Below are 21,699 nucleotides of genomic sequence, written 5' to 3'. Positions count from 1 at the left end.
AGTTAAATATGCAAGATTACAAGATTGGTTTATTTTAAGCTAGTGATGGGTGTGTGTGGCAATAGGGATGGAGAGGTTTATCTGTAAAGAAATTGCTCTAAGAATTCAAGTCAATTACAGACTATCAATATGAATTATCATCTATAGGAAGGTGACTATTAGTGGAAATTATTGTTACTCCAAAAAGAATTACTTTGAGCAACCTGTTCCTAGTGCATCCAGGAATTTTTGGCATGAAAACAATGACTAAAAGCTGTGTCTAATGGCCTGGAACTACATAGGACAGTGACAAAACAGTGAGAGCAAAACTCCTCGATATTGATTTGCAGAGCTGTTCTTAAACATGACTGACATAGCTTTGAGTTGGACTAGAATCTTTTTCAGAATGACATCAATGTTCAACAATATTTCATCTCCAAACATTGCTCTCATATTCAGAACTCAGTATCGGTTATTAACAATATATAATATACAAATGTTTTAAAACATGCTTTTATTTTTGGTTTAGAGGACATGAAGAAAATTGTGAAAAAGGTTTTTGTCTTAGTTTTACCCTTTTGCTCACCATTCTCTGGCAGATGGCCTAACTAAAAGCATAGTACATGTTGCTAGGCGAGCTCACAGCTGATTGCTGGGGAAGCATGCCAAGAAGGCGTGCCAGATTTCTCATCATTCAACATGGCAGTCCATTTTCAACAGCAGGAGTGTGTCCTGCAGAACTCCAATTGCTTAGCAGCTTCTCAAGACTTGCCTTGATCATTGCTATAAAGATCTGGGTGAGGCCTTATATGACAAATAATATGTGCTAGATGTTCATCTATCTGGATTTAGTCTTTGGTTATTTTTACCCCAAGAATTGATCACTGTCAAAAACTGTAGTATTGGATAATAATTTTCTGCCACTCTAACTTAGTTCCCAGAATAATCTGTTTCAGATAGTTCATGTAGCACAGGATCCTGGCAAGCATCTTACCAGCTCACTTGCTTTTTTGGCAGTGATCCTAGGGACTCACTAAAGAGGAAACAATATTTTCCTTTGTGACTATTGGCATTTCTGTTGCATTTTGTGTAATGCAAACAGTTTTGTGTAAAATGTTGCCTCCTTTGGGGTAAAAAATGAGAGTAGTATTGGGAAAGATAATGGGAAATGAATGAGATTTGTGAAATGAATGGAAATTCAAGTGCCTGTTTTTCTCCTTTCACTTTGTGGTTAGTACAAAATCTATTTTAGACCATATATATATATATATATATATATATATATATATATTTATACATAAAGAAGTGAAGTGAAACTTGCTCAGTTGTGTCCAACTCTTTGTGAACCCATGGACTATACAGTCCATGGAATTCTCCAGGCCAGAATACTGGAGTAGGTAGCTTTTGCCTTCTCCAGGGGATCTTCCCACCCAGGGATCGAACCCAGGTCTCCTACATTGCAGGCAGATTCTTTACCAGCTGAGCCATAAGGGAAGGCCAAGAATACTGGAGTGGGTAGGCTATCACTTTTCCAGTGGATCTTTTCTCCCTGGGAATTGAACTGGGGTCTCCTACATTTCAGGTGGTTCTTTACCAACTGAGATATCAGGGAACCCTATATATATATATATATATATATATATATATATATATATATATGGAACTCTCTCTATACACACACACACACACATACATACATATACTTGTCTTTTTTTTCCTGTGACCAGAACCAAAATTACTGAATATATGATTATACATATACATATAAAAAACATATCACTTGAATTTGAAGATGTATGACTTGATGAGTATAGCTGTGTCTAAAGACTGATGTGTTCCATGAATGCAATGTTTGGATTTGGTACATATTTATCTCTTAGAAAGTTATGATTTCTCAACTTTCTTTGATGCTAAGTGATATTCTACAAATATCCATACTGGTTATTCAACCATTAAAATCCTCCTGTAACTCTTAGTAAATAGTCTCTGCTCAAGTCTCCAGAGTGGCTCTGTGTGTGTCCAGCCATGACTCTACCATCATCCTAATCTTGATCACTGTTTTATTTATTGAGATATAATTGACACATAGCATTACATTATTTTCAGGTGTACAATATAAGGATAAATATTTGTATATGTTTTGAAATGATCATAATAAGTCTTAACGTCCATTACCACCATATTTTTTGTTGTGATGAGAACTTACGTTTTAATACTCCTTATTTTATTTGGTTGTGTTGGGTCTTAGTTGCAACATACAGGATCTTCACTGCAGTGCATAGACTCTTTAGTTATGGCACACGGGCTCGGTTGCTTTGCAGCATTTAGGATCTTAATTCCCTGACCAGGGATCAAACCTGTGTCCTCTGTATTGCAAGGTGAATTTCGAACCACTGGACCACCAGGGAAGTCTCAACCTCTTGTCTTTTTGACAATAGCCATTCCAAGTGTGAGGTGATATCCTGGTGATTTTGATGTACATTTCCCTGATTATTAGTGATGATTCACCTTTTCATAACCATGTTGGCCATCTTTATGTCTTCTTTGGAAAAATGCCTGTTCGGATTTCCTGTCGATTTTTTATTTGAATTATTTGCTATTGAGCTCTGTGTGTCTCTGTGTATTTTGGACCATATTAACCTCTTAACACATATATGATTTGCAAATGTTCTCTCCAGTTCAGTAGATTGCTTTTTCATTTAGTTGATTATTTCCTTTGCTTGCAGCTTTTTATTTTGATATGGTCCCACTTGTTTCTTTTTTTTTTCTTGCTTTTATTACTTTTATTATTTTCTTTCGAATCCAAAATATAATTGCCAAGACTGATGTCAAGACCTTACTGCTCATGCTTTTTATTCTAGGAATTTTATGGTTTCAGGTCTCACATTCAAGTCTTTCAACCCTTTTGTTAGTTTTGGTTTACAGGGTAAGATGGTAGTCCAGTTTCATTCTTCTCCATGTGTCTGTCCAGTTTTTCCAACATCATTAATTGAAGAGACTGTCCTTTCACCATTGTACATTCCTGGCTTCTTTGTTGTAGATTAACTGACCTTATATGCAGAGATTTATTTTAGGGATCTCTATTCTATTTCATTGAGCTATCTGTTTTTATACCAGTACCATATTGTTCTGACCATTACAGTCAAGGAGTATGGTGCCTCCAGCTTAGTTCTTTTTCAAGATTGCGTTGGCTATTATAACTTTTATTTTTTTTTTAATTTTATTTTTAAACTTTACATAATTGTATTAGTTTATATTAGGATATATATTAGGAATATAGCTAAACATTTAAAATATTTATTTCTTATTTACCTTTAAAAATAGTGTCCCCTACTACTACCACCACCACTCCCGACCACCACTTGTACTACTACTACGAGTAGCATCACTGATTCGTTGATCACTTATCATAGGTAAGTCATGGTCCTCAGCATTCTACTTATATCAACTCATGTAATCCACACAACACTGCTTTGAGGTACTATTACTGTCTTCTGCATTTTTACAGACAATAAAACAGAAACATCAAGAGCTACGTAACTTGTGCAAAGTAACACAGGTAGTAAATAACATACCTGGGAGTTAAACCTGCATAGTCTAGTTTTCGAATCCAGCATCCTCACCACTACTGCTCCCAAGCTAATTAAGCAAGCACTCCTGATTATTTTTGGTAAAGAATATTGTATTCTTTTCTAAATTAAACACACAGACTTGCCACTATATTTGTTTAGGTTTGACTTTACTGGAGCCCAGCTTTGCTTTGACATTTACAGATGGTCTAGCTTTCATCTCACTGCAAGACATAAAGCAACCTGGTATTTAGTTCACCTGCAAAAGGCAGTTAGGAAACCCTAGAGGAACCTAATTAAAATGCAGCACATTTCCAAGGCACCATATCTTGCTGTGTTGCCATAGAAACAGTGGGGATTTTTGGTCACTGACCTTTAAGGGAATCTGAGGATACATTTTCATAAGGTTCATAAAAAGAGCTACTCAAGAATATTAACTGTATTTGCAGGATCAACTTTCAAAATCCCTATGCAATCCTATCTGATTTTAGAAGTATATTCTATCAGCAAAACCTACTAGAGGCTCAAACTAGACTTTTTGAAGGAATGTTTTTTAACTGCTTCCAATATGCCATCTGTGCCACTGGCTTTAAAATAATCAAAGGCAGTAGAAAAGAAACATAAAAGAAAATCTTAGATAATTAAATGGGAGACACTGAAGCTAAAATAAAATTTAGAAATAGTTTTGGTATTATAGCTATTCTATTGCATTTTGATTTTTGAAAGTTATCTTATTCAAAGAATAAAATATAGCATTACTATATCACAAAATACACTTAGAAAATCAAGGCTTATATAATTTGAAAATGTTATTAATTCACGTACTTTCATTTGTTCATTTATAAATTCATCCATTAATAAATATGTATAATTGAAAACATTTTATTTATACTTTATATATGTACTTTAGCCATTTGATAGAAGCTAAGTACCCATGATGCAATAGGAAGATGAAAAAGCCTGCCTTACTATAATGTACTGTTACTATGTTAATATTTTTCTCTTCTACTGAAAATAAATAACTTAGTTTTAATGACATGATCTGCATAATTTAGTTATAAGGAAAGATTGATCAGGGTATTAGGAGCTAATTTTCCTAGAATTAGAAATAAATCTCCATATGTATGAGTATCACTCATTTTAGACATAGACACCTGAAGAAGACTAGAAATATAGTAATAATTATATGTAGAAGAGCAAGGCTACTACCCCATTCTCTGGACTTCAGTGAGATACTGACATACTTGTGTGTCCTCACTCTGAGAAACGGTGTGGCATTGGCCCCATATTGATTGGACTTCTGCTTTGGCCATTTCCCAGCTCTGTGGCTATGAGAACGTTACTTAGCCTGCAGGTACTCCTGTTTGCTCATATATAGTGAGGACAGGAATGGAACTTAGAGCTGTTTTGAGAATAAATCAAGTTACTATTGATCAATCACATCTATATTTGATATATGGTAATTAAACAAGTATCTCCAATTCAAATTCCAGGGACAGAGCAAACAGGGAGGTACCAGCCTGGTTGTACTCTTTCCCAAGACAGAACACAGTAGGATGAATTCATGCCAGATAAAAAGACATGCAGTAGACAAGGAGTCTGTCAAGTTTTCAGTTCGAATTTTTCTTCCTCAATATGGATGTGGGAAGCACTATGATTGTCCTTGAAGTGTGTGTATGTGTCTGCGTATGCATGCCATGAGTGCTGATCCAATAGTTACCCACTGGATGAGCCAGGATAGGGAATATTAATATCTCATGCTGGTGGGGAGCTTTTGAAAAAGATCTGACTTGGAATGTTCAAACCACATATTCGATTGTTGTACTGCCAATTGTGGCCAAAGCCCATCCTAACCTGTTTTGCTAAAGTGCATGGAGCATATGAGGCTAAATAACTCAAATTTGGGGGCATGAGTTCTGCAAAATAAACCTGAAAGCAAGCTAACCATCAGGCCACTTGTCAGGCAGTTGTCTCAGGAGTGGCTATGAGACAAGATTCCTGACAAGGCTTATGTGCCTTGCACTACTTTTTAAGTGCTTTGTTCAAAATAACCACTTCTGGTGTATGTCTTCCCATGGTATTTTCTAGGCACATATTAGTGCTAGAATAGAAGGCTTCTTGTACAAAAAGATCTCATTTTCCATGTGGTTTCTTCATTAATGTATCTAATAAAACAAGAGTTACCACTTTTTTCCAGTTACAGCAGTTTAACATTCTCTCTAGTCTGTTTCCAGTTATGCAAAAAGGAAAGTTTCTGTGGTGATCAGGCTTATAATCATTATATTCATCCTAACTTGCTTCCTTGCCAATGCCTAATATACATCAAATTACTCATGATTGCATATAAGCTGCCTAGCACTTCTAGAATTGTTCCTTAAAATTCTATTTTCTACTGGTGACTTTTTAAAAGGACTATGCTATTTTTCTCCTGAATAATTAAAAAGATAAATCAAAAGATTGATTTGTATAGGTCTTTTGACATGCAAATTTATTGTCAGTACTCATGTGGAGTTAACCAGATCTTCCCTAATTAAAAAAAAAATAAGGAAATAAACTTTTTTAGAGATATATCCTGGAATTCATATGTTTAGCAGAATTCAAAGGCATGCAGGAAATTTTCATAAATCTAGAGATCTTAAGGCAATTCTTTGGTAGTTCCCAGAGATGTTTAAAAGGTATTTCCTAAAAGGAAAAGCATTTTTTTTTTTTTAAAGAAAATGCTAGGTTAAAGTTAAGTTCTCTCAGAGCCTTTAATGTGCTAATATGCCTTATGAGTATCCAAAGAAGACATCATCAAAATTATCTTATACTTCACTATTCCATAGAACTCAGTTTTTGTTTTTATTTATTTATTGAAGTATATAGTTGATTTACAATATGTTGGTTTCTGCTGTACAGCAAAGTGATTCAGGTGTGTGTGTATTCTTTTCCATTATGGTTTATCCTGGGACACTGAATATAGTTCCCTGTGCTATACAGTAGGATATTGTTTATCCATTCTATAAATACTAGCTTGTATCTGATAACCCCAGACTCCCGATCCTACCCTCCCCCTGGCAACCATAAGACTGTTCTCTACATATGAACACGTTAGTCTGTTGCATAGATAACAGTAGTTTCCTTTGTGTCATATTTTAGATTCCACATATAGCTGATATCATACCGCATTTGTCTTTCTCTGACTTACTTCACTTAGTATGATAATCTCTAGGTCCATCTATGTTGTTGCAAATGGCATTATTTCATTCTTTTTTTGGCTAAGTAGTATTTCATTATGCATATGTGCCACATCCTCATCTCTCGTCAATGAACATTTAGGCTGTTTCCATGTTTTGGCTATTGTGAACGGTTGCTATGAATATAGGGGTGTATGTATCTTTTAGAATTATAGTTTGGTCTGTATATATGTCCAGGAGTGCAATTGCTGGCTTATATGATAATTCTATTTCTGTTTTTCTGAAGAATCTCCATACTGTTTTCCATAGTGGCTACACCAGCTTACATCCCCACCAACAGTGTAGGAGGGGAACCCACTTTTTTAGTATAGCCTCTTAAGGTACTAGTGCATATCAAAACAAACTTTGGACAGTGTTGCTTCAGGAAATTTCCTCAGTAAAGGGTTAATATTTCACCTCTTCTTTTTTAAACACCTCTAAAATTCCTCCTCCTTCACATGACTGTTAAGAACTTTTAGTTGCGTTACTTCTCGTTTCATGTTGTTTATAAGCATGGTTTTATCATTAAAGTGAGAGGGGATGAAATTTTTGTAATGAGATACATTTTATTTTAATTTTCACCATTTATATACAAACACAAGTTAATAAAACATACCACAAAACAGTAAAATTTTATAGTTAATATTTATAGGTGCATAGTTTCATGCTCACATATTTATTATATATATTAACAAATTTCACAATACATCATTATTCTTTAGAATCATTAAAAGACACCATAGAATCTTATAATCTATGATAGTAAATCACTCACAATTTTTCAACAGCAACAAAAAAATAGTGAAGATTTAGAAATAAGTGGTAGTCACTTAGGTGTTTTTAATTTGTTTTAACATTTTATATTTGAAGCCACAATATCCACAGCACACAAAGACCCTGCTACCATTTATTCAGTGAGAGGGAAGCACCGAAATGCTGAGTTGGTGGGGCAGGTACAGATAATCCAATCACTGCTGATGGAAGACTTCAAAACACACTGAAAACTTTGAGAAAAATGTCATGACTGGGCATGTTGGAACCGAGCACTTATACAGGGTGGAACATCTGTCAGCAGGTCTCAGGAAATTGGGAGCAAAGATTTCTCTTAGGCTTCGGGTTCGTAGTCCTGATACCCTTCCTAGTATAAGGAAAATCAGAAAGGCAACATGAAGTTGAGTATAAGTGACCAGTAACCAAGGGCTTCAGGGAAAATGGGACAGGACATGGCTTGCCATTTTGAAAAAAGGATATAGTCCTACAGTTCTAGAACTATTCTCCTACATCCAGTACAATTTTTTTTTTAATAATTTCATCTGCCTGTCAAATAAAAAAGTGAATTAATTAGGGTGGTAGTCAGATATCCAAATTCTACTTCCAGATGTGCTGTTTAACAATCTGTGACCTGCTCCTGTAGGACAAAGTAGCTAGTCTGTCTTAATCTGACTCTCATTTTCTTCAATTAAAGTGTGAGAACCAAATCAGGTAATTTTTCAGAAAGAAATTAAGACACTTAAAGACAAGTCACATTTTCCCTCCTTTTACTTTCCCAATTGAAAATTTCATCTTCATCTGCAGCTTTAATTATTCTTATTTCAAAGCTCCTCCTTTCCCCTCCAATATTTGAATAACATGTACAATAAAAATACTAGTGGTCTTAACCAAAGAGGCCAAATTAGTCCTCCTAAAGAACAACTCTAATAATATCAGAATCCTGCTTAAAAACAAACATGTTTTCAATACTCAAGCTGCTTTCTGAATAAAGTACAAACTTAAGTGGCTAGGTTCTTCTAGTAGTTCCCAAGTCATCTTGGACCAATCTCTGCAGCCTTCATCTGTCACTATTCTCAGAGCTTGAATCACATTTAATTACTCACTGTGCCTCAGACATATCCACCTGGATTCCACCTGGATTCCCAGGCATGTGTGCCTTGGAGATTTTCCTGTGCTAGAATGTCCTTCCTTCATTTTGACCTGTCACATCCCCCACCCCTTCCCACCCACCTCTTCTATAAAACTTACCCTGATTGAGCTAAAAAAAAATCTTGTAAAATACTAACTTTGTGCATGGTGTATATTTTTGCCCCTGTGATACCTCGTGCATAAAAGGCAGTAATGTTTGTCAAGGGTACCATGATAGATAAAAAAAAAAATACAAATGTATCCCTTCATTTATCAAACATACTAAAGTGTAAACTCCTTGTGTTCTTATACTAGCAAATACTCTCTTATTCTCTATAGTGTTTAGCACTGTGCCATGCATTGGGAGCCCAAAAAGTTTGGGATTTTCCATAAGATCATACAGAAAAATCCCAAATGAACTTTTTGGCCAATCCAATATAAAAAAAAACCCAGAATATTGGTAAAATTAGGAAAATAAATAATTTAGTCTGTTTCTACAGGTGAGAGATTATCAATATACTTTTAAAAATGCCATGAAGAAGAACAACCCTACTATAACACACTTTAACTCAGGTTTTAATGGTGATGTCTCATTTTGATATCAAGGTAATATTGTTCTCACAGAATTAGTGCTCCCTCTTCTATTTTTTTGATAAGTTAATTGACATTAATTGTAATTAGTTGATATTTCTTTAAATGTTTGGCAAAATTTACCAGTGAAGCCATCTATCTAGTCCTGGAATTCTCTTCATGGCTAGGTTTTTATTTTTTTAATCATTCAATATTTTTGTTAAAAATCTATTCAGATTTTCTATTTATTCCTGAGTCAGTCATTCATCTAAAGGTATTTTCTAATTTCCCTTCTGAAACATTTTCTATTGAAGAAACTTTATGCTGTTTAGAATGATAGACTGAAATATATCCATTATTAAAAACCATGCATTTATCATATTTCTACTCTATAATTTTGATTTACTTTTATTATGCACACATCCAGCTGGAAATGTATGGTCAATAATAATTACGTTCTCTTGGTATTTAGTTGATTTCTCTAACTTCCCATTTTGGGATTTGTTTTAGAAGGTAACGTTTCTAGTAAAATAATTCTTTAATGTAGGGATCAGCAAACTCTTTCTGTAAAGGGCCAGGCTGAAAATATTTTAGGCTATGTGGTGCACATATGGTCTCTGTCACTGCTTCTGCCTTTTTAAAAAATAACTCTTTACAAATGTAAAAACGATTCACAGCTTGCAAGTTGTCCACACGCTAGACGTCCTGGATCTGGCCAACTTGTACATCTAGAGAGTAAGTCATTCTCTTTAAGAACAAAGGTAAGGGAGATCTGAAGGTACTTGGGGTACTGATTATTAGACCCAATTTGAACTTCTAAGCTTTCTGTTTGGAGTTTTATGTGTATAAATTCTTACCTCAGAAGGCATTTCATAAGCCTCATTGTCAGGATCCACAGGCATATCTTCCAGAATTCCTTCCTGGGAGGCTCCTTCTTCACCCTAATATTTAAATGAAAAGCAAACAAAGACTATGAAGAGGTACTGTTATTTACTTCTAAAAATCACAATCATATTTTGAAAAAAATCTTATACACAGTATGGCAGGGATGTGGTAAAAAATGACACTCTTTAATATTACTGTTAATATTCTAAATTATACAGTGCCTTTGGTAAAACATTGAGGCTACATGTGTTATTTACCCTAAAAATGTATGATTTTTTTTTTTTTTGCCAAGTAATTTACCATTCAGAAAACAGTCCAAAGCTAGAAAACAAAGGTGTTCTTAATAGGATCAGTGACAGAATAAAAAATTATTAACCTAAATATTCTAATAGATGATGAAAAGATAGAAAAATTATCATTCAGCCATTCAATAGATAATTATGAAAGCATCTATACTATGACATCAGTTATATGAAAATAACCTCTTTTATGATGTTTAGCAGTATGTAAAGTATTGTATATATTATAGATATAATAGGTAGAATTCAGATACAAAGGTGAAACAGACTGGAGGAAGGCACAACAAAATATTAAGGGTACTATTTGTTAGGCAGTTATGCATATATTTTTGTAAGCTTTTAACTTATGTATACTTTTATATTATAAATGGTTATATATTTTATACTTTATGTCTAAATATGGCAAAGAAACAAAAAAACTGAAATTCCAAGATTGAAACTGTACATATTTGAAGGAACAAAAATCAAATATTTGGTCAGAAAAGGGATATCACAAATTCAACCTGAAATGGCCATGGTTTTATTATTGTTCTTCATTAAGTACCTTTTGTTGCTTTGCATTTATTCCAGAAAAGGAATTATATAAAGGAGTCATTGAAATTGAAAAATCAAGGAAGCAACATGAGCCTATATAGAATTACTCAAACATATCAAATAGTCCTTCAGTCAATGTGGCTTCTATTTAAAACTATGCCTGATGTGGGGCGCTTCCCAGGTGGTACTAAAGAACCTGCCTGCCAATGCAGGAGCATAAGAGATGCAGGTTCGATCCCTAGGTCAAGAAGATCCTCTGGAGGAGGTCATGGCAATCCAATTGAGTATTCTTGCCTAGAGAATCCCATGAACAGAGGAGCCTGGCAGGCTACAGTCCATAGGGTCACACAGGGTCAGACATGACTGAAGCAGTTTTGCACGCACACGTCTGATGTAAATAACATCTCCCCATGTCTTCATCATGTGAATGACTGATAGGTAGGGAGAGGGATAAGGAAATGTCTGACTGCAAGAAAAGGTCAAATTAAAGCCCATTCTTAAATTAGCTGGGCAGAGAATTTTATAGGTCATCCTCCTCTGCCCAACTCCTGTTTAACTGATCTACAAAGTCCTAGTTGTTTACAAATGAAATAAGGTAATATAAACCTTCCCTAAAATACTTCTAAACATGGAGTAAAAGTGGTGTTTTCAGTGTTTTGCCTTAGGTAATGTCAAGAATACAAGTTCTGCTGATTGGTGGTTAGATATAAGGACTGTAATATCACACTTGAGTTCAAATCCTAGCTGCTAAAGATTCCAGACCTTTCGTGATATTGGGCATGTTTCTTAAGCTTTCTCTAAGCACCAAATAGCCTTGGTGATAAAATGGGGCAACAATTCCATTTTTTCATTGGGAAGAGCCAGTGACATCATTAGCCCTCTCAGAAGTATTTAGATTAACTTTTAGTGATAGTCAAGTATGAAAATAGTAAGGTAAATTTCCCGTTACTGTCATTTTAAGCTCTTAGAGCTTTATTTCTCTAACCTAATTTGTTTAAAGATTCTGATACAGACTGGACAAGTCAATATGCAGAACTGACTTGCTTTCTATCACAAATAAGGTGTTAACTGTACAACTAAGACTGGTGAATGTTATTGGATATGTGTGTCTATGTGTACTTGGGTGTGTCTTTTGCACCTTTCAAAGTTCATCCAAGTAATGAATTCTTTGGCTAGACTGATCATGTATTGGGTTCAAGCAAAAACTACCTCTATTAATTTTAATGATTTACTTAGGTTGCAAGTATTTAATAATCGCTTATTTTTAAAAGTACATGCTTTTCTGACCATGTATTTACCTAATCCTTAAAATTACACTTCAAATATCCAGTTTTTGAAGTAAAATATGTCACCTGTGGGTCAGGGCTTGAGAAACCATAGCTATACTATTAAAGAGGCCAAGTGATGAGGCAGAAATGAAGATACTTAGATAAATGGGGAAAAGTGGAAACAAGTGAAACAAATACCATGATGGTCAGTAAGTATTAACATGGCATAAGAGGCCTATATTTTCAGATGATCGTTATTCTCTAAAGGAATATATGTTGATTTCACAAGTCTGACTGCTGACTTTAAATGTTGTTCTTTAGAGAATAAGACTATTGATTTCATTAAAATAAAAACACATTAATATTAATAAGCTATCATTAAGATATTTACCTGTATTATATTACATGAAGTAGAAATAGCTCATAGACCTCCCATGAGGCAGAATATCCTTAACCACATCTTCCCAAGAAAATTTGGATTTAAAGAGGTTTAGTAATTTGTTCAAACTAGCACAGGTGACTCTAGACTCTGTGCCCTTAACAACTATCCTGAACTACTTCCCCAAAAGAATTTTGGGATTCAAAATGTTTTATCTACAGATTGTAGAAACACCAATAGGAAATTCTGTCATATCCCTGACTATGCCTTGACTGTTCATTTAGGACCCAGTTAACAGTCTATTCCTTGTAAACAAAATTGTCTTATAACTTGATTGCTGAAATCCATCAAAGAAGTTTATTCACAAGCATTATATGTTCTCTGGGCCTGTTGTACCCTTCATACTATAAAAGTTTACCCAGAAGGAAAAAAAGAACAAAAAGTATTAGTCAAAACACAACTGAGAATTGCCTTTATCAAAACACTGATACATTCTCTAGTGTGTAAAAAAAAAAAAAAAAAAAAAAGAGAGAGAGAGAAACTAGTGAGGGTTAAGGAAATAGTGGGGATGAAGTGGCAGTATAAAAGATAATTACTCAAAATTCTTTAAAAATAGCGGTTATGATGCTCAATTGCCTATTTTCTGTCCAGTCTTGTGCTGCAGTATAATTTCACCATCCTACCATATCCTTCACACATAGCCTTTTGGCTCTAAATATTCATTAAAGTGCTACCCAGGGGTCAGAATAGGATGGGGCAGTATGAGGAAAGCACAGCAGAGGTAGGAGATGGACTGCAGAATTGGAAGCAAGGAATTGGAATCAGCATTGACCAGGAAAAATGTGTCACAGGAAAATCATCAAACATGTATCTTGCCTTTCTGGTAAAAACTGTACCCCAGGGTAAACAAATAGTTGGCCACAGGTTTTCTTTATACAGATACAGTCTTTTCTTCTATGAAAGGATCATTAACGGCTTGCCAATGTGACATGAAGAGAGATAACCGCATACATGTGCCCTGATGGCAGACATATCAACACCTATAAAAATATCTTTGCCAAACATTAGAATTTCACTGAAACCTAAATATCACTAGAACTGACAGTTTACAGCAAATATAAGAGACTGAAAAACAAGTTCACATCATTGGATGCAATCAGCAAATTTTGGACTGTGGGAAATGATACAGGACAAATAATTACTTTAAGTAAATTTTGCAAGAAAAACAAGTTTTGGGAAACCTATAAACTGGACTTGAGAGAGCATTAGAAAATTACAATTTAAGAATCTTATTTCAGTCTTATTTGGAATCCTAGTTTAAGAAAATGAGAAACAAACATGAGGGGAGAATTTCAACATTGCTTTGGATATTTAATTAAGGAGTTACTGTTTATTTTTAAAATGTAATATTGGGGTTTTACTTAAAGAAATTCCTTAAATTAAAAAAATAATCAAAAGTTTTTAGATCAAAGAAGATATCTGGGTATTTGCTTGGAAATTATGTGGTGTGGATGGACAGAAATGAGTAGGCTGTATGAGACACAGGAGTCTATGTGGTGGTGATTGGCTGCATTTGAAGGGAAGCAGGATATATACACTAAAATGTGACACTTTGGCAGGTGGATTACTTGAAGTGAAGGCAATCAAGGCCCAGCAGACTCTGGAGTAGCTTTTTACCTCCTCCATAACTGCCAAAAAGAGCATGGATTAGAGGCCTGTACCAGAAAGAGCTCTTACCAGAGATAACTTTATTTTTTTTATTTAATCTGAAAGCTTCATCTGCATGGCAGGGCAAACATCTGATTACCAGACATCTGTTCTTCTCATCTTCCTGTGAATTGCCCTCCTCCCCTTTGAAACTCAGGCCGCTATCCTATTCTTTAGCTCAGGGTAGTATATAAGCCTCAATTGCCTGACTGCCTTTGAGTTTCATGTCTTTGTGGGGCTCCCATATGTATAAAATCAAATTTGTATTTCTCCTGTTAATCTGTCTTATGTCAAAATTTAGTTACGAGACCAACCAAAGAACCTATAATGAATGAAAGGAAAATGTTTCCTCCCCAGTAGTCTGGCACCCAATGTGGGGCTCTCCTTTGGCTGGACATCCTGTGTTCCATGGCTGCTATAGCTGAGAGATCCTGGAAGCTCTGGTAGAAGGTAAGAGTTCTTACCACATCAGTTTCCTGGGTCTCTGCCTGCAGGACGTGGTGGAAACAAAAGTAGGGAGAGTTCTTTTCTTTTTCTACATTTAGATTAGCAGGAGAAAATATTTGTGTGAACCACTATCTCTGGTATAGTGATTCTGGTAAAGATTTGTTATGAATATTCTTGTTTTCTTTTGTCTTTTGTGTGGTTTGTCATAAACAGGAAAATAATAGGGTTGAATATAGGCACAGATTTCATAAGCTTGTTGTTTAAACTGGTCTCACAGACTGGTGAATTCATTGTTCTCACCAGGCTGGTGTCTCTTTAGACAAGTTTTGCTGTGTTTCCCCTATATTAAAAAACAACAACAAATGAAGTTTTCTTTTTGTCTTGCTCAGCCACATCTGCCTGTTTCAATTTCCCTTTCCTATTAAGATTTGCAGAGAATAACTCTGTCCAGATCACTAGGCCCAGAGTATAAAGAATACTTGTGTAAATCTTGAAAGTCAAGAAGTGAATTTAGCACAATCACTTGGGCTGGCTTCACTGCTCCTTACAACAACTCCTACTTTTTCCAGGGGCCTGTAATTGGGTTGGGTTCTGCTGGCTTCAGGCTTTCCTATGCAATGCAAATATATTCTGGTCCCCCAGTGTAAAGGGGGACCATACTCTGGTAGTTCGAGTAAATTACCAAGTCCTTTTACCTCCACTTTCACAGATTTAGAGAGACATTAAAAAGATTAGTTGCACATTCTCAGTCCCACTTACAGGGACTCTGATTTGCTGCTAAGATGTATTCTCCCAACCATAAACATTATTTTGGATATAATGTAGTTAACAGAGAAAACAGAAAGTTCCCTGTGGGGAGAAGGGGCATTCTTAAAGAAGAAACAGATGGCCCAGGCCCTCCTAAATAATCAGGGAAAGGATCAGGTTGAGGCCAGTATCCAGGGGCTAAGAGAAGCAATAGTAGGTTTTTCCTCCTGAGGTGAGTTGGTTGAAGATTGAATTGTACAGTCAGGGGAAAAAAAAAGAAAAACATTAAAAACTTTATCCAGAAGTTTAAAACACATATAGCATTAAACCCTGAACTCCAGAACATAGAAATCTTTTGATTTCCATCTTCTTTGGAAATCTCCTTGATATAAGGGGGCAAATTAAGATAATGTATTTGAATGGGTGAACCAGCCATTTGATATCACTCAGACTGCAACCCAACTCTTTGAGGAATTAAAATCAACAGTCCTTGTCTAATAAACCTTCACAAAACCAGAAATGCACCTCTAGAAAACAATGCAAAATACACCTATCTTTTACCAACCTCCAAACTTCCCCTTTTGATCTCAAAGTGCTTGCACACACTGTAAAAGATCAATACGTTGAGACAAGTGTTCTAAAAAGAAGGAAAGTAGTAATTATTCTAGACCTTGGATAATAAACACACTCCAAAACTCCTTGGAGACATCATGCATTCTTTGTCCCTTGAAAAAGTAAATCTTCCATATCTTTCAAATGTAAACACCCCAGGGAGGTAACTAATACACAGCCCACAATCATCTGAGACAGAAGTAAACAAGGGGGCATGGAGAAAAGGTTTTTGAAAATACAAACTGCTGTAAGTTTTCCCTCCCTCAAAATTTAATCCACAGCTCCCATAAGATTAAACTCTTCTCCACAAAAATTAGTAAAATGCTTTAGCCATTTGAGTAGGTGAACTTCACTTGTTCCACCTTCCAGACACACAATTTGGATTCAGCTGTTACTTATGAACTAGTGAGCTCTGTTCTGTTGTATCTGATTCTTCGCTACAATTTTGGGACGGAAGCTATATGTTGACTACAAATTGGCACTTGCCATCTACCTCTATAAGGATTAAATCACATGCTGCAGCAGCTGCTGATTTTCAACACACCCTGAAAGGAGTTCAGGGTGGAAAGCAGAGATGAGGCAGTCTGTGCTCTGGGAAAACTCTCAGGACAGGTCTTTAGATATTTTCAGGAGCCGATTTTTATTAAGCCCAATTCTTGTATCTCCTTATGCCTAGAAAAAGCACTAAAATCTTTCATGGTGATGACTGTTCCTTGTGACTAGCAGAAAGCTTCTGAAAAATATGTGTCTCATTGTATGTCTCTCTCCCTTCACCAAAATCACATATATACTGACCATTCCCCTGCTTCTTTACAGCAGTTTCTCAAAGCTATCTGAGGTGCTGTCTCTCAGACTTGCAGTACTCATTCTGCCCCCAAATAAAACTTAACTCGCAGCTCAGATTGTACATTTTTTAGAAGCTGACATATAGGATCTCTGGCTGTGTATTTATATACATCTATAGATGTATGTTGGGAGAAGGCGATGGCACCCCACTCCAGTACTGTTCCCGGAAAATCCCCTGGATGGAAGAGCCTGGTAGGCTGCAGTCCATGGGGTCGCTAAGAGTCAGACACGACTGAGCGACTTCACTTTCACTTTCCACTTTCATGCACTGGAGAAGGAAATGGCAACCCACTCCAGTGGTCTTGCCTGGAGAATCCCATGGATGGAGAAGCCTGGTAGGCTGCAGTCCATGGGGTCGCACAGAGTCGGACACAGCTGAAGCGACTTAGCAGCAGCAGCAGCAGCATAGATGTATGTTATGCATATGTGATATTTTTCTACCTCTGGAAGGTATATCCACAATTACTTTGTTAAAAAACAAAACAAAACTGACTTTAACTGGCTTAAAGAAAAATATGCACTTATTAATTTATATATTTTTAAACCCTCAGAAATAAGACACTAATCCAAATGCTTTCCAAGTTCATGTGGTCTGTGGTAATCTTTGATAAATAAAACTAGTTAAAAAAAACTAGTTTAAATTTGTTAGTTTAATTAAAATATCTTCAGAGCTTTCTACCTAGGTTTACTAAAAGTCAAATAAGCTCATATTATCTCTGTTACAGAATTTGTCAGAAGGAAAAATAACCTAAGATGATGGCTTGCTGCTTTAATGTCTCATTTTATGAGTATTCTAAACATGGTTATTAAAAACAAGTGAAATAAATAATTGTAACAGAGATACAAATTTTAAGTGAACTTTTCAAAAATAATTATGTTTTACTGTATGTCCTAAATCTCTTTGGTAATTTAGAGTTTTGCTACATTGAGTTAAATGATGGAAATTCATTGAGGTCATTTCCAAATAAGATAAAAGACAGAAAGATCAATTATTGGTTTTCACTTCTTCTTATAGAGAAATTGAAGATATCTGCACCTGTCAGTAACATGTCTTGTGCCATATTAAAAAAAAATTGTACTATGAGAAAGTGTACGCTTCTAGAAATTATGCAATATACTCCTAAAACCGCTAATCTATGGAATATTAGTCTGACAGTTCACAATTTCTTAGTTTTCATTACATATTAAGATTTCCAAGACTTAAGAATTATAATTAATGTATGTAATTAAAACTCTGCAAGAAGGTAAGATGTGTTTGAGAAAAGGTATAAAGTATAGAGATATGATTTATTAAGGGAAAAAGACTAATTTTGTCCTAAAGTAACAATTATTTCTCTTATTTTCTGCTTTTTCATTTTGAAACTAAATGGATGTACAAAGTTGAGGAGGAAAATGGGGATGGAAGAAGAAAAGAGAATATTGTCTTGTGTAATTAAGTTGGGTAAAATTGAATAAATTTATAAATCTTTTCAAGAATAAGCTTTAATAATAGTTAGTATATTCATATTTGTATAAAATTTTCTTTCATCTGTTAAAACAACAAGATTTCCTTAGCCTCCTGGTGTGCCCTCTGTAAGACTGTGAAAGGATCTCATCACCCTTTGAAGTAATCCAACTAGAACAAAGATTCCATATTTTATCAAAATCATTTCTTGTGCTTCATGTTATATTTACAAGTATTTGATTACTTAAGAAAACTGAGTCTTATATATTAAAAGAGCTATTTTTTTAACAACTATATAACTTTCTGTGTCTGCCTGCAAAGTATTTTGTTGTCACTTTGGTTATGTGGATAACTAAATATATCACAATGACCTATGATCCTATTTGAATTCCCCATATCATACTCTAAATGAAATATTTTTGCCCTTGAAATAATTGGCATTTTCAAGAGTGTCCCTGAAACAGCTCTAAAGATTTATTCTCTCATATATATATATATAAAGGATGTAAAACATTGTTTATTTGATGTTAAATTACATGGTAAGCATTGTCAGGCAGGAAGTAATACTAAATCTTTAAGTTATATTTCTCTAGATATATGTTATTAATGTGTACTACAGAAATTGTGTACAATTCCTAAAAACATTATATGTAACATTTTCAGTCATAATTCCAGTTATTACCTAAAAATGTCACAAAAAATAATCAAATTTCCTTATCAACTGCATTCTAATGAATTCGCATCAAATCTTTAACTATGACTTTTTTCTCTTTTGTGATTAACAAACACCTTGTGTTTTACTCTAGTGCTTTGGGAAAAGTGTACCTGCAAAAGTGCTTCACCTTTAAGAGGACTCCTGGAAAGAAATATAACAAGTACTGATCTCTGATACTTTCCAATCATACCATGCAACAGACACAAGACTTCGAAAATAAACTATGGTACCAATGGGAAAAGGTGGGAGGGAAGGGATAAACTGGGAGTTTGGATTACCATGTACATATTACTATCAATAAAATAATCAACAAAGACCTACTGTATAGCCCAGGGAACTATACTCAATATTCTGTAATAACCTATATGGGAAAAGCATCTGAAAAAGAATAGATACATGTATAACTAAACAAGTTTGCAGTATACCTGAAACTAACACAATATTGTAAATCTACTATACTGCAGTACAAAACTGGACATGGAACAACAGACTGGTTCCCAATAGGGAAAGAAGTACATCAAGGCTGTATATTGTCACCCTGCTTATTTAACTTATATGCAGAGTACATCATGAGAAATGCTGGGCTGGAGGAAGCCCAACCTGGAATCAAGATTGCCAGGAGAAATATCAATAACCTCAGATATGCAGATGACACCACCCTTATGGCAGAAACTGAAGAACTAAAGAGCCTCTTAATAAAACTGAAAGAGGAGAGTGAAAAGTTGGCTTAAAACTCAACATTTAGAAAACGAAGATCATGGCATCTGGTCCCATCACTTCATGGCAAATAAATGAAGAAACATTGGGGGGCGGGGGAAAAGGATTTAGATACGGCCTTGTACCAGAAAGACAGCTTTAACCAGAGGTAACTTTCAGATAAATTTTATTTTATCTGAGAGGCAAAGCAAACATCTGATTATCAAACATCTGCTCTTTGCCTCTTTCAGTGAATCTCTTCCTCCCCTTTGAAGCTATAGTCCCTATTCTTTAGCTTAGGATGGTGTATGAATTTCAATTTCCTGGCTGCCTTTGAATCCTGTATCTTTGTGGAGATCCCACATGTACAAAATTAAATGTGTTTCTCCTGGCAATATGTTTTATGTCAATTTATTTATTAGACCAGCCAAAGAATCTAGAGGGGAAGAAGGAAAAATTTTTCTGCCCATTTTCCATCTTTAATTTTTGTAAGTTTTTAAAAGTATGTGTTCATTTCAATAGCTTTTATGTTTTCTGAATATGATTATTCTAAATTTCTCAACTCCATAGTATTAATATATATTTAAACATAGTGAAATATTTGGTAACTATTCCAAGAAAATATAACAAGAGACATTTCAGAGAGTCACTAGTTATAACTTTACCCAGATACCTGTATATTTACTGTTGTATAAACCTACCTCTAAAAAACTGAGTGTTATTTAGAAAGATCTCAACATAGTTCAACTCATTTAGAACTGTACCTAAGTATGCATTGAATGCTATAAAAGGAACCTTGAAATTTTGTATTTTATGGATATTAAAGACTTGGTTTTAAAACAATCATATTTGATGATGTGAAATGCAGCTTCTATTCATTTTTACCACAAAAGAAAAAAAATAACAATATAACAAATGTTGAACACCTTTGAAAAAACATTCTGTTCCCATTTTTACGTTAATGATGTATAAACTCAGAACATGTTAGGGTAATAAAATACAGGATAAAAATATATGGATTATGATATATGCCTGCATGTTTAGGAAGAGAATCTGTGTTCTATAGGTTCTATAGGGTAGTATATATAGATGTGGTAAAATAATACCTTTATTCTCTCTAATAATACCATTTCCAGAATATCTCTGGCCTCCTTTTAAAAATGGGATTGCTTTAAGGATGCCAACATATTGTACATGTAGTATCTCACCTCTGCCCACAAACCCTGGAAATAAAAATGGTTATCAACAATATTACAGTGGTACAGCCCTCCATTGCTAATGAGCAAAGACACAGACTTACGAGAAGCTGCATGGAGCAGAAATGGTTGTGACTGACCTTTCCCACTATAGGACACAAACTCATGTTATTTTTAAAATGGAGCTCTTCTGTCAAATAGCCGATATATAACCAATTACCAACTGATATCTGTCTAGCTGAATTCTCTATAAAACAAGTCATAAAATGAGACTTAACTCATAATACTTTATAGGAAACCAGCCAAGGAAGACAGAAAGCATATCAGCTTAGAGAAACAAGACACAGCAGATCACTCAGACCATTCAACTAGTCTATTCCTTTCAACTCAGTTACATACAGAGAGGGCTAAGAACTGCATTATTTGTGCAGTGAGTTAGATGTAAGAGAGAATGAGTAAGTGGAAGGGCAAGGCATTGACAAGAATTAAAGAGTGATAGACCTGGTATAGTCATAAAGACAAAGCTATAATTGCAGCATTTTGAATGTTTTTGCCCTGTTATTTCAATAGAGCAGTATTTTTTTTTCTTTTTTTAAAATTTTATTTTATTTTTAAACTTTACAATATTGTATTAGTTTTGCCAAATATCGAAATGAATTCGCCACAGGTATACCTGTGTTCCCCATCCTGAA

At 34.8% G+C, this 21,699-nt stretch overlaps 1 protein-coding gene and 1 long non-coding RNA gene across 8 annotated transcripts in view; one reads left to right on the top strand and one right to left on the bottom strand.

The window, feature by feature from the left end:
• LOC133249369 (uncharacterized) overlaps positions 1-20,621 on the top strand; it is a 359,376-nt gene extending 338,755 nt beyond the window's left edge. For both annotated transcript variants that reach the window (XR_009736925.1, XR_009736924.1), the window contains 2 exons: positions 14,662-14,754; positions 19,207-20,621. This is a non-coding gene — a long non-coding RNA (uncharacterized LOC133249369). The remainder of the gene's footprint in view (positions 1-14,661; positions 14,755-19,206) is intronic.
• The window catches only part of SNCA (synuclein alpha), a 147,367-nt gene continuing 133,251 nt past the window's right edge, over positions 7,584-21,699 (bottom strand). For all 6 annotated transcript variants that reach the window (XM_061419682.1, XM_061419676.1, XM_061419681.1 and 3 more), the window contains exons 5-6: positions 10,090-10,173; positions 7,584-7,901 (exon numbers count right to left, since the gene is read on the bottom strand). In XM_061419682.1, coding sequence (XP_061275666.1) covers positions 7,869-7,901; positions 10,090-10,173 — 117 coding nt within the window. In that variant the 3' untranslated portion in view covers positions 7,584-7,868. The remainder of the gene's footprint in view (positions 7,902-10,089; positions 10,174-21,699) is intronic.

This window comes from Bos javanicus, chromosome 6 (genome assembly GCF_032452875.1).
Source record: "Bos javanicus breed banteng chromosome 6, ARS-OSU_banteng_1.0, whole genome shotgun sequence".
Lineage (NCBI taxonomy): Eukaryota > Metazoa > Chordata > Mammalia > Artiodactyla > Bovidae > Bos > Bos javanicus.
Note: the sequence above shows the minus strand (reverse complement) of the source record. Positions and strands in the feature narration are given on the sequence as shown.